The following is a 17314-nucleotide window of genomic DNA, read 5'->3' as shown; positions in this document are numbered from 1 at the left end:
TTTCATATACCTTTTTACATCTAAAAAGAGCCCAACATTATCTTCCGGGTACTGATAAATTCACCCCCTTCTACAATAAATTCACCCCCTTAAGACTAGGGCTATAGAAACCAAACTTCACAATTTTATTAAAGAAATATGTCCAAACTGGGGATACCATGCCAATTGTAACCATGTGGAAAAACTGTAGGATCTAGATTGTTTGGAACACTGCTGTTGTCCAACCCAGCATCATCAGAGATTCAGACCAATTCATTCATGTGGATCTCCTATTATCCCAAACAAACTAGCACCTTCTCATCACAGCCGTCTATCTATGCCCGCAGTTCATGGAGGTGATAGACGAGGCCTTTGGGATAACTTGAACACCATCAGCACTGCCATTGACTTGCCATGGATGGTTATTGAAGACTTTAACACAGTTCGGCTCTTAACCATTCATTGTTGGGCCCCACCAAGGGTTCGTGTTCAAAGATGAGAGAGAGAGAGAGAGTAGGTGTGCGAGTAGAGTTTTTATATGGTGTAGGCCAATGTAGTCTGAGTATCTTTCAAAATGGACTGTACGTCCTACACTATAGGATGATCTAAACCGTCCATTTGATGGGCCAGAGGTTCTGCCCCCCAAATCATTTCCATAGGATATCGGAGGGCTAGGATCATCCTGTGGAAATAATTCCTATTTATGTTGTGGCCCATCAAATGGATAGCTCGGATCATCCTATGATGTGGGTGGTATTAGACTGTACGGGCTCGCACCATATAAGATCTTGTGAGGATAACTGGATAAGCATCGGTGGTGAGGCTAAGTATGGGTGGGGCCTACCTTGTTCAAAGTTTTAAACAAATCAACTGTTGGGCCCACCAACCATTCTTGTTGAAGAGAGAGCACTGCTTCTACTAGTGTTGTAATGCTAGAGCTAGATGGAATGGAGGAGCCCTTTAAAAAAAATGAAATGAAAGGTCTCTCTCCCATTGGGTTTTTCAAGGGCTCCCTTCGGTCTAGCACTCCTCTTCTTATAAATACCTTAATTTTCTTTCTAACACATGGGTACGTTCCAATTTAAATGTTCTTCACCGTTTATTTTAAGTAGGTCCCACAGTAGATAGACTACATCTCAATCACATGATCATAGGCAAGCCTTCTAAAGGGCGATGATAAATTTGAACCCCTTGTAGGATGGTTCGCACCCCTCTTTACTTGAATTGTGGCCTTTTTGTCGTGTCAAGGGTGCGAATCATCCTACACTGGGTGCGAATTTATCATTTCTCTATTCAAAATGAGGCCAACTATACACGTGTGGCATTTAAAGCGACAAACACAATATTTATTTCACACGCGCGAGTGTGTTTGTCATTCGTCCTTACCAGAGTTCGGAAAAGAAGCTGAGGGGAGAAGGAGAAGAAGAAGAAACGGTGGGGGAAAGAAAACGTAGTTTTCGACGGAACGAAACGCGGTAATAAGGCGGAGAGGAATTCGATCTTCCTCACAGCGTTTCGAAACGGAGCGTTTCAGTTTTCGCTTCGGCCAAATAGGCAAATACAGCCAATTTTTGGTAAGAATCCACCTCCTAAGTCATCATTAGTAGAATCTTCACATTTGATTCGATTCCCAGCATCGTATTTTTTCCTCGAGTTAGGGTTTTTTTTCCCCCCTTATTTGCTATTTCATCATTAGAGCACTGTTTTCTAGGGTTTCTGTGTTTCTCTTACCGTTTTTTGAGTGTTCTTACGATTTAAATAAAAAATCTCAATTTTTCAAAGAGAGGATTGTGAAAATGATCATGAAATATGACTTCTTTGATTATATACGTATTTCACCTTTCATCATTAGAGTTCTGTTTTCTAGGGTTTCTGTGTTTCTTTTCCCTTTTTGGGCGTTCATCCGATTTAAATAAAAAATCTGATTTTTTAGAAAGAGGATTGTGAAAATGGTCATGAATATGACTTATTTGATTATATATGTATTTCATCTTTCATCATTATAGCTCTGTTTTCTAGGGTTTATGTGTTTCTCTTCCCTTTTTCGGCGTTCGTCCGACTATAATAAAAAGGCTGAATTTTTTACAGAGAGGACTGTGAAAATGATATTCACATGTCCTGTTTTGAATTTTGATAATCCTTCGTCCAAGTTCGAGAATTCTCTGATTCACTGTTACAATTCCAAGAAGCTTTCAACAGCTACAATGTAGTTTACACGAAAGAGGGAGTGTATTTATCAAAAAAAAAGGGCTGCTGATATCATCTACCTTTCTGTTTCATCTGTTTATTTGAATTTATTTATTACATCACGTTTCCATAAAAGTGCAAAACTACGGTGAGATAAAAGAAAATTTATATAGATTCCATATTGGATTTATGCGCATTCACATATACCAGAATACTGAAAAAATGTAGTGTTATGAAATCCCTGCATATACGATCTAGTTCCGTTTCACAGTTTTAGGGTTTGATGCATTTTCTGCTGCTACGATAAGCTGGAAACTAGATACAAGTGAAAAATAATGACTTGGCAGAGATGAACGACCCTCCATCTGTTGGCGATTATGTCATAAGCTAATAGGAATTTTCTGTTATATTAATTATCATATGAACAATATTAATAAATCAAATTAATAAAACCATTCGTGAGGAAAGTTAAGAAATAGCTTATATAGATCGAGGTATGCCGGAAAAGGCGCTCTCCTTAGAGATGATACCCCCCCTTCTGCACCGGGTTGACCCGCGTCCATCTCCCAAGAAGCTAAGATACAACAATCTTTCATGATTGTTTGTGTGCAGTGAAACGCTCCCCACAAACTCTAATCGCTGTATCTTCCAATGAAGGAGTTGATACATCTCAAGGAAGAAATCATTTCTAGAGAAGGGAGAGGAAGAAATGTTGGTAAAAAAAAACTATTTTACTCTATTTTAAAGGAGAGAGAAAGAGTTAATAAAATAAATTAATTGGGGTATTCGGTTACACCCCTAAAAACTCTCCCACCCCTGAAAACCATTTCATACCATTATTTCCAAAAATTAAGAAAAGTCAACACACAAGTAAAGCAAATAAAATAAAAGATTTAAAATCTTACATCAGTTATCACACCTCTGTTCAAAATCATGGTTTGAGACAACATTAATGGAACTCAGCATCACTTAGACGTTTTCATGGTTGTAACAAACAGTCGGTGGACTTTATTGCTATTGGACTGCCTTTTTCTTTCCTTTCTAATCCTTTTATCTTATGAATCCTATGAGCAGAGGCTTTGCAATTTTACCAAGCATTAGGTCATGTGTTTAATTATACTATCTCTCAGGATGCAGTGTTTATGATCTGTTTAGGCATTCATGCCTGATATGGAAAGCACCGACACTACGGACAATGACGAAACCCACATAGGTGGGGAACTTAATTCTCCTTTGAGGGAGTCTACTGCAATTGAAGGAAATGCAAATTTAGAGCCCTATGTGGGTATGAAGTTTGGAAGCGAAGAGGAAGCGTACGCGTTCTACAATGACTATGCTAAGCGTGTGGGCTTCGGCGTCTGTAAAAGATACACCAGTCGCTCAAGGAAGGATAAATCATTGATTGGTGGAGAATATGTATGTGTGAGAGGTGGTTACAAGAAGCCTTGTGAAACAAATAGGGCACGAGCAACTACAAGGATAGGATGCAAAGCAATGTTGAAAGCGAAGAGGATTGCCTCTGGCCGATGGGCTATAGTTAACTTTGTTAAGGAACATAACCATGAACTTGATCCACAGAATTCCCGGTTCTTTAGGTCACACGGTTGGAAGTCTCCGCGTTATGAACTACAGCGGAAAAGGAAAAAGATGGCTTCTATGTTAGGTAAACAATCCGATGGAAGTGGAAATGTATTATCCACGAAAAAAGACATCAGAAATAATATTAATGAGGAACGTGGGAAGTTACTTGCAGCTGGAGATCCACAAGCTATTCACGAGCATTTCATGCAAATGCGACATTTGGACCCCTCGTTATTTTATGAGATGGAACTAGATGAGGATCAAAGATTAAAGAATCTATTTTGGGCCGATGGCAAGTCTAAGATGGCATATACTCACTTTGGTGATGTAGTTAGTTTTGACACTGCATATTTGACAAAAAAATATCATTTGCCACTAGCTACATTCATCGGGGTGAATCAACATGGGCAATCTATGTTACTTGGATGTGCTCTGATTACAAAGGAAACAATAGCGTCGTTTATTTGGGTGTTTAAGACATGGCTTAGAGCAATGTCTGAGCAGCGTCCAGTGGTGATAATTACTGACCAAGACAAGGATATGAAAGCTGCAATTGCTGAGGTGTTTCCAGAAACCCGTCATCGTTTTTGTCTCTGGAAAATTCGAAAAAGGGTTCATGAGAAATTAGGTCATATATGCAGAACTCATGAGAAGTTTCTGCAGAAATTTGATAAATGTGTTTATGACTCTATGACGGTTGATGACTTTGAAAGAAGATGGAGGAAACTGATTGAAAATTTTGACCTGACAACGGATGAATGGCTCCAAATTCTGTATGAAGATCGTCAACAATGGGTCCTACCATACTTGAAGGACACATTTTTTGCAGGAATGTCTGTAAGTCAGCGAAGTGACAGTGTAAGCTCCTTTTTCGATGCATATGTGAGCTCCAAAACTACATTGAAAGAGTTTCTTCTAGAAAAATATGACATACCTCTACAAAAGAGGCGCGAGAAGGAAGCCCAAGCAGATTTTGAGACATTGCAATCAAAACCCCCATTGAAAACTCCATCACCCTTTGAAGCACAATTGGCATCTGTTTACACTAAAGGTATATTCAAAAAATTTCAAGTTGAGGTTTTGGGGATGGCTGCTTGTCATTCAGTAAATGTTCAACAGGAAGGGGAGACCAGAACTTACACGGTGAGGGATTTGGAAGCTAGAAAGGATTACACAGTTGTATGGAATGGCGTTGAAAGACAAATTTCTTGTGTGTGTTGTTTGTTCGAGTTCAAAGGTTTTCTTTGTAGACATGCGATGGTAGTCCTTGTAGCATCCGGCATATATGAGATACCATCTCATTACATTTTGAAACGTTGGACAATGGACGTGAAAAGCAAGCCTGCGTTGGACCAAGGTTGCTTGGAAATGGACAGTGACTGCCCCAAAACTGCTAAGGAACGTTTCAACGACCTCTGCCAGCGATCCATTAAATTTGCCGAGGAAGGGTCATTATCTAAAGAGAGCTATGATGTAGCATTGCATGCTCTACAAGAAGCACTACAAAAAGTTATAACTGAGAACAAATCTCATAAGAAGGTTGCACAAGAAACTACTTTAGCTAGTAATAGTCATCAACAAGTTACAGAAGGAAGTCAGGCAAATGGTATGACAGACACATTATTTGTGCTTGCTCCTCAGCCTTTAAGTTCAATAGGGCCTGATAAGAAAATGAAATCAAGTGCGGAGAATAGCCAAACCAAGGGAAAGAAATATGCATGCAGTCATTGCAAAAAGACTGGTCACAATGCCGCTACGTGCAAGGAGGTTCGTCCCAGTCTGTTGGTTTGACATACTTCCCTTACAATTGTTTTGTTTACTTACGAACAAGGTTTTAAATTACGTCCGAAACCGCAATTTCATTCGAAATACCGAAATTCTGGTCGAAACTTGGCAGAAAAAAAAAAAACAAATTTCAAACTTGTGCCGAAATCTCGGCCGAAGTTTTGGAAAAAAATTTCGGAAATTTCGGCCGAAATTTGGGACTCTGGCCGAAATTTTGGTTTCATGTAGTTTTGATTTTGGTCTTGACCGAAATCCGAAATTCGAAATTTAAAACCTTGCTTATGAATGTATTCATTGAAGGGGGTTCTTATATTTTTTGCAGACACAATTAGATTCTGCTGCATCAACTCTTACGAATCAGCGCGACACACAAGAGAACCCACAGCAGATGGTTTGACACGCTACTCCAGCCAGAGTGTAATTTTCAGAAAAGTATATTTCTTATATAATTTTTTTTTTCATAATTGTTGCAGGGACAATTGAATTCAGGAGCACCGAGTTTAACCAATCAATGTGGCACGCGAGAGACGTTGCAGCTAATGGTAGGCTTAATCTACTTTAACCCTGGTTCATTTTTAACTATTTGTTTGCATGCACTTCTTAGGATGGGTTCATATTTCTTGCAGGGGCAGTTGGATGTGGGAGTATTGGTTCCTGCATATCCATTGAGGAACCATACCAATAGCTGATTATAAATGTACTTTCATGGTATCCATATGTTTTTTGTGATGATTTATTAGCATGATTGCTTTTATTGTTTTCGATCTAGTTTCTTGTTATTAATTTAGTTGTGAACCTATTTATAATTGACTTATTATAAGTTTTTCATAGAACCTGTTGTGCTTTGTTCTATTTTGTGCATTTAGGCATAGTGGTTTGCAGTAACTGAACAAATTCTAGTCCATAGTTTTAAATTTCAGCCGTAATACCGAAATTTCAGATTTCGGCTGGGACTGAAACCGAAATTTATACCGATTTTTTTTAAAAAAAAAATTTTGGCCGAAATTTTAAGATTCACCATGTAATTGCGGAAATTTCCACCAAAACCGAAGCCGAAATTTCAAACCTTGTTCTAGTGTACTTGTACTAGTAACTAGTAACATGCCCCCATAGGATACAAGTAGCAGTAACTAATAACGGTATGTACTATTCCTTCCTTTCATGTATCTCCAACTCTAAGGAAACCTGTGGATGGAGATGAAGTGTAGTGGCTGAAACTTAGGTGACTTTCTTGTAGTCCGTGGAATATCAATTATAAATCCTTTTTTATAACCTTTTGGTAAAAAATATTTAGAGTGGTGTTGGTGTTGTGCTGGAATTTCCTTCTAATTGGTAAAATGAACTACTCTTTGTTGTAAATCCATCATCTTGGCTTGTTATTTCTTAATCAATAATTTCCTCTATTATACCCATTTGTCTCAATTTGCTGTGACATTTTGTTTTTTCCTACCCATAGTTTTTCATGAAATGTCACAAGTCCCTTTCTTCACCATATCTAGAATTCAAATCTATCTATCCTTTTCACTTACTATTCTTATCCTGTTTGTTGCTTTAAATCTAATTCTTAATGTATGCGTGCTATTTTAGTACATTGCTCTTATCTTATGTTCATGATTTATTTATAATATTGCTATCTTGGGTATTTTATCAACATGCTTGCAACTAGCAAGGTTTTAAATTTCTGTTTCGGTCAGCAAGGAAGAGAAGAATTTAGGGAGACGTAAAAGAAGAATAGGAGAGGAGAAAGGAAGGAGAAGAATAAACGAAGATAGGGGAAGAGGAGAAGATGAATTAGGGAGAAGAGAAGAGGGAAGAAGAGAATATTAGAGGGGAGAAATCTCAATCAATTCAATTCATCATCAAACTTAACAATAGAGCTGTAAATTGGGTTATAAATAGGCTTTTAAGAATCCTTAAAAGACTAAACTTCATAATTATAAATAACATGGAAAATAAAATCCTGGAACTTAAAATAACATGAAAATAAATATCTAAAAGTCCTATTGGGCAAATATGCCTTTTATTGGGCCTACAATCTACATCATTCTCCCTCGCTTGAAAAGAACTCATCCTCGAGTTCTAGTCCGCCTGGATCAAAGATGTAGACGATCTACTGAAGAAGTAGAAGTCGTAATCCGTCGGAAGCGCTCCGGATGTCTAATACTTGCAACAACCGTGAAAGTGATCTAAAATGCTGGCGGAACGATATGGAAGAAATCGCCCATGTCGAATAATGAATACGCAAACCTCTCTTGATAATCAGTGAAGGTGGGAAAATGGCAACGTAGTCCTCTTGGACTAGCATGAGAGCTACATGAAGTATCAATCCATGACCATCCGCCAAAAGATCAACACCCGTTGATATGTCATCAGGCTCAATGGAATCATCAATAAAATCATCTGCTAGGGGCGTATCTGGCTCAATGCTGTCGTCCAATGTGCTAAAATCCTCTGTCGGAATATCCACAGGAGACTCAACACTGTCACGATTCTCCTCTATGTCAACACAAAGCTCGACAATTTGTTCAATCGGCTGAAAGATAGGGCAATCCTCCGTAATATATTTTCGATCATCCGTCTCAGGTAATGACTCATCAGTTAGGTCACTCGCCTCTGACTCATAATGGTGCTCGATCGACTCTGTCAATGGAACAACCGCACATGGCTCTGTCACAATAATTGTCTCGACTGTGGAAGTGTCAAGCTGTCTCTCTAGAGGCTCGGCAACTAGTGTTGGGGAAATCTCTGAATCGTCATGCTCGTCGACGTAGGCCTCAACAATCACTGGACTCTCTGGCCCTATATCGGACATCCCGAACTTAGTATCTGCAATCATGGACTTTATATCCGACATAATCATGGGTTCAACCTCTATAGTGATCTCGTCCACAATATCATCTGTTGGACCAATCAGTGTTTAAAAATTCCTTGACTTGACAAGGAACTCTCCCGAGTCGACTCCTTTCTTCCTTGTCTGTGTTCCACATTGCATCACTTTCGCATTCCGCGTTTTGCTCTACAGAGTCAATAAACTCCTTTGACTCTCCCGATTTATGACCCTATCAACCGCGTCCACTGCGTTTTTGGCCGCGTCCGCGCCGAGCCGACAAGGATTTTTCTTGGCCGCGTTCCGCGTCACATCCACGTTTTTAAACACTAGGACCAATAGCATCATCTGGGTCTGGTTTGTCAATAGTGTTAGCAAATTCCTTCGTTGCTCCAATTCCATCCTCTCGTGCACGGCGTGCTGCGTTATCACGTTCGCGACCAGCTGCCTCCTCTCGTACCAACCTCACCTTGCAGCGATAAAGAGACAGTGGCGCATAAGCTCGTAGAAAATCATGACGGACATCCTCCCATCGACTGTATGGAGGTTTGCCTAAGTTACGGCGCTGTGTCACCATGTGTGTCCAAAATGACCGAGCTTGTCCTCTTACAGTTTTTCTGAGTTGGTAGATGGGTGCGCGTTCATCATAGTCGTAGTACACACAATATGCATCCAAAGCATAGATCCATTGTAGACATGCATCCTCATAATAGCTATAGTGAGTTTGACGTTTCAAATAACTATCATCGTACCTGTCAAAATATGGAACATATGGTGGAGCCATTGGGATCGGCGTTCGAAAAAATAAAATCAACCATTTGATCTGTCTGTCATGTCGCTAGAAACACAATGCTTTTCGCTTATCTCAAATCGGACTTCTGGATGGCTCGGATCAGCGGTTGGACCAAATCGGACGGACGATGGAAGTTGGTCGTTGTTGACTGTTGAAAGTAGGCTAGATATACTGGAAAAGTTGTTACGAACAACTTTCATGTTTATGGTGAAACCAAATTTTGAGCCGAAATGGCCCAAGTGAAGAGAGAAAAAAAAAACCAAAGAGAGGGGAGAGAGAAACTATGTCTGTTTTTTTTTTTTTTCTGATTTTTGACTAAAGATTAAAATATTGTCAAAATAGCCCACCACAAATTTGCCTAAAAATGGACGTAAGATTTGAGTCATTACTCTCATGAATGTGCTCGGAGCGTTAGATAACCCGAAAGGCATGACTAACCATTCGAACAATTCATCTGGTGTTTTAAAGGCGGTTTTCCATTCGTCATCTGGACGAATTCGTATATGATGGTATCCACTCCGTAAGTCGATCTTACTATACCGACGAGACCCTGCTAACAGATCTAGCATATCCTCAAGACGGGGTATTGGAAAGTGGCACTTGATTGTGATCTTATTAATGGCTCTGATACCAAATTTGATGTAGGCTGATTTGGGAAGTGTCTTTTTCGGAAAACTAGGATTTCTTTCTTTGTTTCCTGGGTGAATATGCAACAGTCCCATGGCACACAACCCTGCAAAGAGATGTAAGAACGGGGAGGACTGATTCGGATAACGCGTGGTAAAGGAGGGCTGAAACTAAAGGATATAGGGGCTGCTTTGGGTAAGCAGGTGGGGCTGTAGTGGACGGTATGGACAGTTTCAAGGCAACTTGCAGGTGGCTGAAATTTGATTAACAGGGGGCTGTTAACAAGGCTTTTGGTGGATGATGAAGAACTGGGCTGTTTAAAAAGTAAAGCATCAAAACTGGGTTTCGGGCTGAGTACTATGTGGGTTGTGGTTGGGTTTTGGGTGCCGGTTTTCAGCACTTTTAAACTGTAGATGGAGGCTGGTTTTAATGGGGTTTAGATGATGGTGTTAGTGGGTAACAAAAAAAAGGTTGGGGCTTTAGGTTAGGGTTAGGGTTTGAAAAGAGATTGGGGTTGTTGGGTGAGGTGAAAACATGGACAGATTTGAAGAGGATTAAGGGTCTGGCTATGACTGCAAGGGTGATACGGCTAACAATCTTGGATCTTTTGCTCTGATACCAAACTTGATGTAGGACCGGGAAGAGAAATAGAAGAAAGAAGAAGAGAAGATTAAAAGTAGAAGAGAAGAATTTAAGGAGAAGTAGAAGAAGAAGAGGAGAAAGGAAGGAGAAGAATAGACGAAGATAGGGGAAGAAGAGAACTAGAAAGAAGAGAATATTAGAGGGGAGAAATATCAATCAATATAACATGGAAAATAGAATCCTGAAAATTAAAAGAACATGGAAATAAAGATCTAAAAGTCCTATTGGGCAAATATGCCTCTTATTGGGCCTACAATCTACATCACAATGTATAAGATACGATTACTTTGTTGTGTAGTTCAATGATGCTGCTTACCAAATATTATTCTCTACATTAATGAAATGAAATGAGATGCAAAGTAAAATGGCTTAAAAAAGGGTTTATCGTAGATCATTGTGCATTTTGTATTGAGGCAGATAAAAGGGTTTGATCTGGAACTCGTCTAGTGAATTCTCATTCAAGTCATTCTACCCAAGGGAGTAGGATTCTTCCCTGGGAGCCTTCGATTCCAGCTTTGATTCCCGTTTCGATTCCCATTTCAATTCCCGCTCTGGCACCTTGAGTAGGATTCTTCCCTGGGAGCCTTCGATTTCCTCTTTCGATTCCCGCTCTGGCAACCTTGATTCTACCTTCATCTTATGTCTTGTCATGTGCCCTCCAGAGTAGCCAAAGAGTAGCCAAAGTCTGGACCATCCATGCCCCTTCCAGTGTATGTGCTTTTAGTTTGGTGGCCTTCAAAAAAAGGATTCAGACGGTGGACTTCTTGAGAAAACGGGAAATGTTGATTGTAGATCATTGTGAACTTTGTATTGGGGCTGACGAATCGGTGGATCATTTGTTCTTACATTGTAAAGTGGCCTGGGAGGTGTGGAGCTAGGGCTGCAACAGGGTCGGGTTGGGTCGGGTTTTTCAAAACCCTGGCCCAACCCTAGATCCCATTATCTCGGCCTTGACCCGCCCTGACCCTGAGTCAGGGCCGGAAAACCTTAACCCATTACCCGCCCTACAGGGTATTGTGTTGGCCCTGGCCCGCCCTGATTGGCCCTGATTTGGCAGGGCCGGGCTGGGCCGACCCTAGTTCAAATACTTGTTAAGAGTGCCAAAAATAAAGCAACCACTTATCATATGGAACAAAATGATCAATAAACAGAGAAAGGGAACAAAATAAGACAATATGAATTCAACAACATGCGAGCAACAGAGACAATTAATAATAATAATATAAAGAAACATCAATCCAAGATAATAGAAAACATTAGCAAAAGAAACATGCACAGATGGTTCAATTCTATAATAGAAAACTCAGGGTCAGGCCGGGTCAGGGTACCCGAGGCATTAACCCAAAACCTGCCCGACCTGAGTCAGGGTAAAAAAAAAAAGAACCCTGACCCGCCCTCAGGGTTAGAAAATCCAGCCCTGACCCTGTTCGGGCTCAGGGCGAGTCAGGGCTGACAGGGCCAAACTTGCACCCTTATGTGGAGCTATATTTTGGCAAGATTTGGAATATCATGGGTCTTTCCTGCCAAACTTATTGAAATCCAAGTGGTGACTTGGTTTGGCAACCTAGAGGGGGGGTGAATAGGATGTTTATAAAATCTTTACCTTTTAAAAACTTTTCCTAAGACTTCACCCAAGACTTATCCCTTGTTTAATTAAGTTTGAAATAGTTGAACTTAAACAATATTACAAATTAATATAAGTTCAAAACCCTTGTTGATTAGCAAACTTAATTAGGTAATTTTAATAGCCTAGATAGCAAGGTTAAGATATTTAGGTTGATTATCAATGCTAACTACTCACTCAATTCTAAGCACAAGTAATCAAATAAGAGAGTGAGAGGGAGTGAGAGAAATACCAATCACACAAGTGACACAAAGATTTATAGTGGTTCGGCAAACGGCCTACTCCACTCTTCTCAAGGTCGCACTTGAGGATTTCCACTATTGAGACCTCCACGCCGCCCGGCTCCAAGGCTTTTACATTCCAAGGGAATTAAATAAGGATGCCCTTCCACCTTTACAATGACTCTCCTTCTCCGCCGAGTTCTAAGCGGTTCACCCAAGGGAATTAAAAACAACGGATGCCCTTGCCACCGATCGAATAAAGAAGAAGAAGTATTAGCCTCTTACTAGGCTTGATTACAAGTTGTAGCTCCAAGGATGCTCTCAAGAATAAACAAGTTTAAGCCTAAACCAATCTCAAATGATTTTCTCAAATCATGGCACAAGAGGCTGGTGAGAGAAATTACCCAAAAATAGTTCACAAATGATTTTATAGGGGTTTCTTGAAATTGGACAATGTTCCTCTAATGTTTTGGACCCTTGAATGGGTATATATAAAGTCCCAACTCCATGTGACCGTTTGAGGGGTAAAACAGTCAAAACTGGGTCAAAAAATCAACTAGCCGTTGCACCCCAACGGCTATATTTTTTTGAAGAAAAACATTTCTCGGAGTTCCGAGCAGAATTCTCGGAGTTCCGAGAATTCAAACAGAGCTTTTAATTTTGGAACCTGGTGCATTTCTCGGAGTTCCGAGCTCGGAGCTCCGAGATTTGGAACCTGGTGCATTTCTCGGAGTTCTGAGCTCGGAGCTCCGAGAATAATTCTCGGAGTTCCGAGACTGGTTTCCAGCAAACAGTGTCGAACTTGTAAAATTCATATCTCCCTCATTTCTCGTCGGATTTTGACGTTCCTATACTCTACGGATATGAGAAAAATGAGAGCTATCTGTTAAAAATATTTTCAAAAATATTTGAAAATGTTTTAAATAAGTTTTGATAGGATTTAGTTGCTGGTCCAGGTTGTTGCTTCGGAACTCTGTTTTGTTCATTCTTGTGTTGAATGCCATATGGGTCCCAACATGTTGGTACACCACCATGGCCATTCACTTATCCATTTAAGTCCTTAAAGGGTGTGTTAGTCTCTTTGAAAAACATAGTTTTAGGGGTTTAAACAATGTGCCTTGACAAGAGGAAATGCAAGAGAGATAGGAATACATTCTACCCTTTCTATCACTCTCTTGAACTCTTCTTTTGAGCTGGGATCTTCTATGGTTGAGCTTCCATGCTTGACATCTTCAAGTTGTGGTACAAGCTCCTTGGTCCTTTGCATTAGGTTCTTGATCCTCCACCTTTGGCCTTCATGAACTTTCTTTGTTTGTTCAATGCTTTGAGATAGTTGATGATGAGCTTCTCCTTGGTACTTCCAAGGTGTGATTGGTCCAAGTATGTTCCAAGCTCCTTTGCCATTGTGTTTGGTTCATCTTCAAGCATAGGCCAACAAGGTGCGTGCTAGTATGATTTGACTTGTGTAGGACCTGTCTAAAGCACAACACTCAAGGCAAATGATCAGTCCATAAACAACTAATTAATTTGCATTTGTTAATCATCAAAACAAGATGATTGAATGAACCCATGGGGAACCCTTGGGCTTACACTTATCGAGTTATTGGAAAGTTGGACAATGGTCCCATGGAGGAGAAAAGGGAATATTATGTAGAATTTAGCTCTTCTATCAACATTGTGGGTGTTGTGGAAAGAGAGAAATGCGCGGGTTTTCAAAGGCTATGCAAAAAGGCCTTCATACCTCTCCAGTAAAGTGATAACCCTAACAATTTCCTTGGTAAAGGTCTTGCCTTGCTTTAGGTTCATGTCTACCTTTTTATATATGGGATGGTTGGAAGGTGGTTTGCTATAGTTCAAAACAGGGACCAAAGATTGTTAGGAGTGGGAACCACCTGCTCAAGGCATGTTTAAACTTAATTTTGATGGCTCTAGCATGGGAAACATTGGACCATCCGGCATTGGAGGAGTTCTCGAGATGAGCATAGATCAGTGAGGTGGGCCTTTGCGGGGCCCATAAGGACAGACTCTAGTGAAGCAGAAGTGAAAACGGTATGTCAAGGAATAAAGCTATTGGAGGTTGAAGACATGGATAAAGTGTTAGTGGAAGGGGACTCTTTAAATGTGATAGAATGGCTTAGAGGTTCCCACCCGTATCCGTGGAGATTTGCTTCTATTTTTTATGAGATCCATGGTAGGACGACTGGAGTGAACGTATCTTTCCGGCATGTTAGGAGATCGGCTAAGAGTGTTGCCGATAGGCTTGCCAGGGATGGCATCTCCAACGAGGGCTTGGAGTTATTTGACTTCCTTCCCTCAAATCCTTTTTATTATGTTTATCTTATGCTTGTATTGACCTTCTCAGTGTTTGTTTTAATGAAATCTTCTTTCATTAAAAAAATGTCTTATAAAAAAAATCAATTCCCCTTTCTGTACTTAGTCGGAGATTCATCATCTGTACGATGCTTAGGCTTTAAAATTTGAAATTCCCGTAACTCTTCACATTGAAATGAAAAGTGGCCCACCTTCAATTCAAGTAGGATGGGCCCACAAAGCGTGTTGACAAAGATTTGAGGAGTCGATTGTCTCGCGATGGTTTTTCGTTCAAGTTCGACAGTTCAACGGCCTTCGTTCGTGGCTCGTGGAAGAAGGGAGGAGATGCGAGGGATGAGGGTTTTGAGAGAGACGAAAGACAACTCGTCGTATTGGAAGGGGAGAGATGCCATAGACACGAGTTTAAAGAGAGAAGAGAGATGTGTGAGAGAGATGAGGGACGTGCAGAGTTTTCTAAATTGGACTCATGATAAATCAATCTCGCTGATTTTGTTCCATAACAAAAACAAGATATTTTTGTTTTCTTAAAGGTGTTTGTAGAGTGAGGAAAAACACTAAAGCGATCACCAGAACAACTTCCCCGCCCTGAACCAGAACTACCACCAGAGCGATCACCACAGAAGCCATGAGCCCGTCTAGACTGAGCAGCAACACACGTCGGAGTCGAACGCTAGGAAAGAGTCATAACGGAAGCTCCCCAGCAGGGAAACAACAACAAACCACGATTAAGAAAGCACACCAAAGCGACAAAGCACAACGAGGACAACCAGTCGAACAACACGTCTCCAATAGAACAACAACCACCAACCAACAACGATCAATCAACCAAAAGGGCACACAGTAAAGGGGCACACAATAACCAACCAATTAACATGGCGGGTATCTCTAGCAACGACCGACAACCACAACATGATCAACCAACAACAAAAATTCAGACAATCATAGTGCCACACAGCATCGCACGACTCCGATAAAACACGAAGAGGTAGCCATGACAACAAGTATAGCAAGCCACAAACAACGATAAAGGCATAAAGCTACGCAAACTACCACAACCACAACAAATGCGTAAATCCACGCAAAGCAACTACACACATCATGTAGAAGCACCAACAAACATCATGCGGCTCCGAAGCACCAACAAACATCAAGTGTAGCAGCAACCAACCAACAAAGCGTAGAAGCAACGAACCACCAATAAAGAGGGCACAACTACATCAGCCGGAGTCGCTAACAACACATCACTCCATCAGAAACAATCAACCAACAAGAACCGATCACCACCAAAGACAGACCACTAAGAAATCTCCAATAACAATTCATGACGAATCATAAACCACCAACATACTCCAACATATGAATCACAACCAACCACTATCAACATAAATGTCAGCCACTATCAGCACCAAACAACCACATCCACCAAACAACAACAACATCAACAGAAACCTCCATTAATCTCCACCATACAACAACCACGTTCACTATCAGCAAAAGCAACAAACCACCAAATCGCCACCAAGACCATAAAATCAAATCTCCAACAACAAATCCACCACGAGGTCACTAGCGGAAGACCCAACATATGATGTGACCACCAATACCAACTACAAACCAATCACCACCATCAACACAAGGAACGAGGCACAACCGATCACTACCAAAGCCAACAAAAAATTCTCTCAGACATTTCATCAAATAGTTGGCATGCGCTTATATCACCGGCAACCAAATCAAATCTGCATGCACATCAACAAGTGTTGTTCCGCACATTAGTTGATAGTTTCGGATAGATGGAGTCGACAATCTCCCATGAGGAGCGAGAAGCACCAAACAGGGAATAATGAGTATTTATATCATGAACATGAAGGATTAGAAGAGGAATAAAATGGGATTAAGGACTGATGAGAGTAGTAACGAAGAAAATTCAAAGGAATAGGGTTTGGGAAAGGGCGACAATAAAGACGAGAGTGAGAGGAGGGGCGGTTAGGATGTGGGGTTGAAAGCACGAGATAGGGTAAGGTTGGGAGGTGGCGGCTAGGTTTTTATATATTTATTTGAAGGCAATCGAATATATTAAAAGGGAGGACCAAGGAGGTCACCCAAAGAGAGGAACAAGGAGAAAAGAAAAAGCAACAGAAAAGCAAAAAATACGTGCACCCTCAAGGAGGGTAGAAATCAAAGAATTCCAGCTCCTCCCTCTCAACACCCTCCCTAGCGAAACAATCCACTTCACCGTTTGCTGATCTGCGCACGTGCTGAAAGACAATGGATGACCCACCAACAATGTCATCAATCTCGTCGAACAGAGACCAAAATCTCCATGGGGGCTTAGCTGATCCCCGAAGCCATCTCTAATAACATTTAAAGAATCTCCCTCCACAAAGGATATATCCAGGACCCCCCTATCCAAATGCTTGATACCCTCATAAGCTGCTCTAACCTCAGCTTCACTGGAATCGCATCCACCAAGAGGACCTGAAAAAGCCCAAAGAGATGTACCGAAAGAATTGCGGCACAGGCTACCAATACCCGCCGGACCCGGATTTCCGAAGCTAGACCCATCAAAGTTAACTTTCAGACAACCAGATGGAGGTGGGATCCACTTTTGCACCACCTTGTGACAAGATAACTTCTCCAAGCAGATGATACTCTAGCCTTCCCATAAATCATAGGCGGATTCAAACTGAAAAGAGGGTAAACACCTGACCCTAGCA

The 17314-nt window shown here is 40.8% G+C and overlaps 1 protein-coding gene across 11 annotated transcripts in view; it reads left to right on the top strand.

Moving 5' to 3' along the window:
- Window positions 1–1343: 1343 nt before the first annotated feature.
- The window catches only part of LOC143875902 (protein FAR-RED IMPAIRED RESPONSE 1-like), a 38020-nt gene continuing 22049 nt past the window's right edge, over window positions 1344–17314 (top strand). For 4 of the 11 annotated variants that reach the window (XM_077377508.1, XM_077377500.1, XM_077377505.1 and 1 more), the window contains exons 1-5: window positions 1346–1553; window positions 3297–5514; window positions 5855–5923; window positions 6006–6074; window positions 6159–6229. In XM_077377508.1, coding sequence (XP_077233623.1) covers window positions 3328–5514; window positions 5855–5923; window positions 6006–6074; window positions 6159–6221 — 2388 coding nt within the window. In that variant the 5' untranslated portion in view covers window positions 1346–1553; window positions 3297–3327 and the 3' untranslated portion in view covers window positions 6222–6229. Of the gene's footprint in view, window positions 1554–3296; window positions 5515–5854; window positions 5924–6005; window positions 6075–6158; window positions 6241–17314 lie in introns of all 11 variants that reach the window. The other 7 variants (XM_077377496.1, XM_077377498.1, XM_077377490.1 and 4 more) reach the window with 5 other exon arrangements.

Source organism: Tasmannia lanceolata, unplaced genomic scaffold (genome assembly GCF_043159265.1).
Source record: "Tasmannia lanceolata isolate RefF3 unplaced genomic scaffold, GAP_Taslan_0.1 ptg000002l, whole genome shotgun sequence".
Classification (NCBI taxonomy): Eukaryota; Viridiplantae; Streptophyta; class Magnoliopsida; order Canellales; family Winteraceae; genus Tasmannia; species Tasmannia lanceolata.
Note: the sequence above shows the minus strand (reverse complement) of the source record. Positions and strands in the feature narration are given on the sequence as shown.